At 63.0% G+C, this 4,122-nt stretch overlaps 1 protein-coding gene across 1 annotated transcript in view; it reads left to right on the top strand.

Moving 5' to 3' along the window:
- Positions 1–4,122, top strand: part of MYO15A (myosin XVA) — a 49,304-nt gene that overhangs the window by 25,988 nt on the left and 19,194 nt on the right. The window contains exons 41-55 of the mRNA XM_029957820.1: positions 12–32; positions 100–233; positions 313–379; positions 522–594; positions 820–893; positions 981–1,063; positions 1,241–1,371; positions 1,492–1,586; positions 2,002–2,079; positions 2,319–2,415; positions 2,504–2,664; positions 2,767–2,900; positions 2,986–3,119; positions 3,646–3,779; positions 3,961–4,101. Coding sequence (XP_029813680.1) covers positions 12–32; positions 100–233; positions 313–379; positions 522–594; positions 820–893; positions 981–1,063; positions 1,241–1,371; positions 1,492–1,586; positions 2,002–2,079; positions 2,319–2,415; positions 2,504–2,664; positions 2,767–2,900; positions 2,986–3,119; positions 3,646–3,779; positions 3,961–4,101 — 1,557 coding nt within the window. The remainder of the gene's footprint in view (positions 1–11; positions 33–99; positions 234–312; positions 380–521; positions 595–819; positions 894–980; positions 1,064–1,240; positions 1,372–1,491; positions 1,587–2,001; positions 2,080–2,318; positions 2,416–2,503; positions 2,665–2,766; positions 2,901–2,985; positions 3,120–3,645; positions 3,780–3,960; positions 4,102–4,122) is intronic.

The following is a 4,122-nucleotide window of genomic DNA, read 5'->3' as shown; positions in this document are numbered from 1 at the left end:
CTGCTGCCCAGGAGCTGGACCGGAAAACCGAGGTGGGTTCTGGGCTGGGGCTGCCACACGGTGTTGGCTGTGCCCGGTGCCCACTGCCCTGCTCCGCAGGTGTCCCCGGCCAGTGCCACCTTTGCGGAGGGTCTGGAGGGAGACGGTGTCGAGCAGCTCAGGGATGTCACAGGGACCTGCCCCATGCTGGCCTTTGCCCAGCGGCATTTCCGTGCGGCACGACATGGGACCATGTGAGTGTCCAGCGGTGGGACAGGGACACGCCGTGGTGGGGACACCTGTGCCCACCTGCTCCCTTGAATTCTGTCCCAGGGATTCCTGTGGGACAAAGGCCAGGAGCGATGTGCCCAGTGTGCTGGAGATGCTGACGTTCACCAAGGTACAGGGAAGTGGGGAGCCTGGGGTGCCCCTGCCCTGCTGTCACCTGCAGATCCCACCAAGATCCCAGGGGGAGCTCCCTGAATGGCACTCCAGCATCCCTCTGGCTGCTCCCGGGATCTGACCCTCTCCCCCCACTCCAGATCCCCATTCAGGAGTCACTTATCGAATTTGTGGATGGTGGCATCAACAAACAGGCTGCTGAGGCTTTCCAAGGTAGGCAGGGACATGAGCATCGCGTCCCTCTGTCCCCCGGCCATTCCCAGCCCATCCTTTGAGGGCTGTGGGGGCAGGACCAGGATGGGTAGATGGAGTGGCCTGTGGGACTTAGGTCCTCTGGTCCCACTGCCCCATATGCTTGGAACGTGCCCACCCAGGGGAGTGTGTCCCTGGGAAGGGGATGCACTGAGCTGTGTCACTGTGTGGCTTTGTTATCCCCAGCTGTGATGAAGTTCATGGGTGACCACCCTCTGCGGGGGCAGACAGAGCTGGATGCTGTCTGCACCATCCTCAAGGTAAATCCACCACCGGGGCAGTGAGTCCTGGGGGTGGCCTGGGCAGGGGTGGCCTGGGCAGGGGGTGGCAGCTATGCCTGTCCCCAGCTCTGCGCGGAGCACGAGGTCCTGCGGGACGAGGTGTATTGCCAGATCATCAAGCAGATCACCAACAACACCAGCTCCAAGACGTGAGTCCCTACACCCAGCTGGGACAGCAGAGGCTGGAACTGGGGACACTTGTGTCCCTGGCTGGGCTGAGCTGCCACAGCATGGGGGGAGACCCGGGGACCCCATCCCCAGGGTGATGGGTGCCACCGTCGGCACCCTCGCCCTGCTCAGTGGTTTAGCCCTGGCTCCTCCCACAGGGACAGCTGCCAGAAGGGCTGGAGGCTGCTCTACATCCTCGCTGCCTACTACAAGTGCTCCGAGGTGCTCCGGCCCTTTCTCCTGGCCTTCCTGCAGGACGCTAGCAGGCACCCGGAGCTGCCCTTCCACGGTAGGGGCTGTGCACGCCCCAGGGTGCTGGTCTGTGGTGGGGAAGGACACCCTGGGATGTCACAGGGCTCAGGAGTGGTGGCTCAGCCCCATCCTTCATCCCAGTCCCTGTTCCTGCCAGGCATCGCCAAAGCCTGCGAGCAGAACCTGCGGAAAACCCTGCAATTCGGCGGCCGCAGCCTCTTCCCCAGCAGCATGGAGCTCAAGGCCATGGTGGTGAGGCTGGGGGCTTGTGGGTGCCCGTGGAATGTGGGGCAGGGCTGGTATCAACTTGAGGTGCCCCCTAGAAGTTCCTCATACCTGCATGGTCTCGGGATCCCTCCGTGGGCTTGGGATCTTGCCCAGACACTGGTCTGGAACTGAGCTGATCCTTTTTGGGATCTTCCCAAAAGAGCACAGTCCTTTTTGGGGGCTGCTCTTCACTGCTCTGGGGGTGCCCTGAGCTTGCAGGAGTCCCCAGTGGGGATGCAGCTCTGTGGACATGGAGCTGGAGGTGTGATGGCTCACACAGGCAGGATGGGCAAGAGATAGGATGATCCCAAAGGGATGGTCCTGTGGGATAGCTGGAGTGTCCTCTGGGGTCTTGCTGTGCAAAGGGTCCCCATGCACCCTCATGAGTCCTCCCATGCAGGCCGGACGCAGCGCCAAGCGCCAGCTCTTCCTCCTGCCCGGTGGCATCGAGAGGCACCTCAAGATCAAGACGTGCTCGGTGAGTCAGAGGGGCAGGTGGCTCCATGCACCCCAGGACTGTGGTGAGCCCCTCAGAGGGTGCAGATGTGAGGGGGCTGCGCTCCTCGCCTGTTCCCGCTGTGGGACTTTGTTCACTGGGAAAGGCGGACCCCTTCCCTGGGCAGCCGCATGGGATGAGCCCCAATGCAGGACATGTTGGTGGCCTGGAGCACAACAGGGGGACGTGGCAGCACCCCAGCCACCTGTCCCTGTGCCCAGGTGGCTCTGGATGTGATCGAGGAGCTGTGCTGCGAGATGGGGCTGCAGCATCCAGAGGCTTTGGAGGAGTACATCCTCTTCGTGGTGACTGACAGAGGTGAGGGGCTGGCGGGAACAGGATGGGACAGGATGGGATGGCTGTGCTCGTGGTGTGGTGGCCACGCTCAGGCTCCCGGGTGGCACAGGGCAGAGTGTGCGGCCACTGACCCGCCGGGAATACGTCCTGGATGTGGCTGCCGAGACGGAGTGCCGGGACACCAGCTACACCTTCTGGTGCCGCCGCGTGGTCTGGAGCCAGCCCCTCAAGTTCGACAACGAGCTCTACGTCACTGTCCACTACAACCAGGTCAGGCCACCCCATCAGCCTCCCCCAGGGCAACCTCCCTGTCCCCCCCAGAGCGTGCCCTGTCCCCAAGCCGTGTCCCTGTGCCCTGTTTCTCCCCACCAGGTGCTCCCTGACTACCTCAAGGGGCTGTTCACCGTCCTGCCACCCGCGAGGCCAGGAGAGCAGCACTTCCCACACGTGGCCAAGCTGGCTGCCCTCCAGCACCGAGCCAAGGACCACCACCACCTCCCTACTGCGTACGGCCAGGGGGGAAAAAACACACATCCCGTGGGGTTTGGGACCCACTGGCCAGCGCTGGCCCTGACCTCGGGCTCCCCGCAGGCGGGAGATGCAGGACTACGTCCCCCCACAGCTCTTCTGCCTGCTGAAGCCCCAGTCCTGGCTGCAGATGGTGACCCAGCACGTCCAGCAAGCCAAGGCCCTCAGCGCCCACCAGGCCAGGGCACAGTTCCTGGGTGAGGGGACAGGGATGGGGACAGGGAGGTGACACGGATAGGGAGAGGATGCTGAGGGGATGCAATGCTAATGAGGACACAGTGCTAATGAGGATGCAGTGCTTCTTGAGACACAGTCCTGCTGGAGATACAAGGCTGTTGGGGATGGGAGTTGCCCAGAAGGTGATGGGTATGGGAAGCATCATCCTGCCTGGAGGGTGATGATGATGGGGATGGAATTCTGCTGGGTGGCTCCTCTGCAGGGACCCTGGGACAGGGAGCTCCCTGTGTGGAGCCTGAGGTGCTGCACATGGAGGGCAGGATGCATTGGCAGAACAGGACAGGCTGCTCCCAGGCCCCAGTTTCCCTTAGCTGCTCCCGGGTCCAGAGCCTGAAGCAGTGCAAGGCTCCAGGAACCAAATCAGCTCCTGGAGCTGGCATGGAGCTGGCCGAGCCCTTGGCAGAGCCCTTGTGGGTGCAGTCCACCCTGGGGACCTGGCAGGAGTGGGTGGCAGTGGGCACTGAGACCCCGTCCTCCACCCCGCAGGGCTGCTGAGTGCCTACCCCATGTTTGGCTCATCCTTCTTCTACATCCAGAGCTGCAGCAACAACGCCATCGTCTCGCCCTGCATCCTGGCCGTCAACCAGAACGGCCTCAACTTCCTCAGCAAGGAGACCCACGTAGGTGGGGGGCTGTATGGGACACATGGGATCATGGAATGGTTTGGTTTGGAAGGAACCTTAAAACTCATCCAGTTCCAGGGGCATCTCCTACTAGACCAGTTGCTCCAAGTCCTGTCCAACCTGAGGTCCCCGCTCCCCTTGGTGGGGTTCACAGGGCCACTCCCCCTGTTCCCACCAGGAACCCATCGCCAAGTTCTCGCTGAACGAGATCCAGTCCACGCGGACGCAGCGGCCGACGGCCGGATCCAGCTATCCCTACGTGGAGATCACGCTGGGAGACCTCCTGGCCCAGGGCATCACCCAGCTGCAGCTGGAGCAGGTTGGGGACACCCGAGGGGGG

Source organism: Manacus vitellinus, unplaced genomic scaffold (assembly GCF_001715985.3).
Source record: "Manacus vitellinus isolate BGI_N305 unplaced genomic scaffold, ASM171598v3 scaffold_12_pilon, whole genome shotgun sequence".
Lineage (NCBI taxonomy): Eukaryota > Metazoa > Chordata > Aves > Passeriformes > Pipridae > Manacus > Manacus vitellinus.
This window is presented reverse-complemented; position numbering and strand designations above follow the sequence as displayed.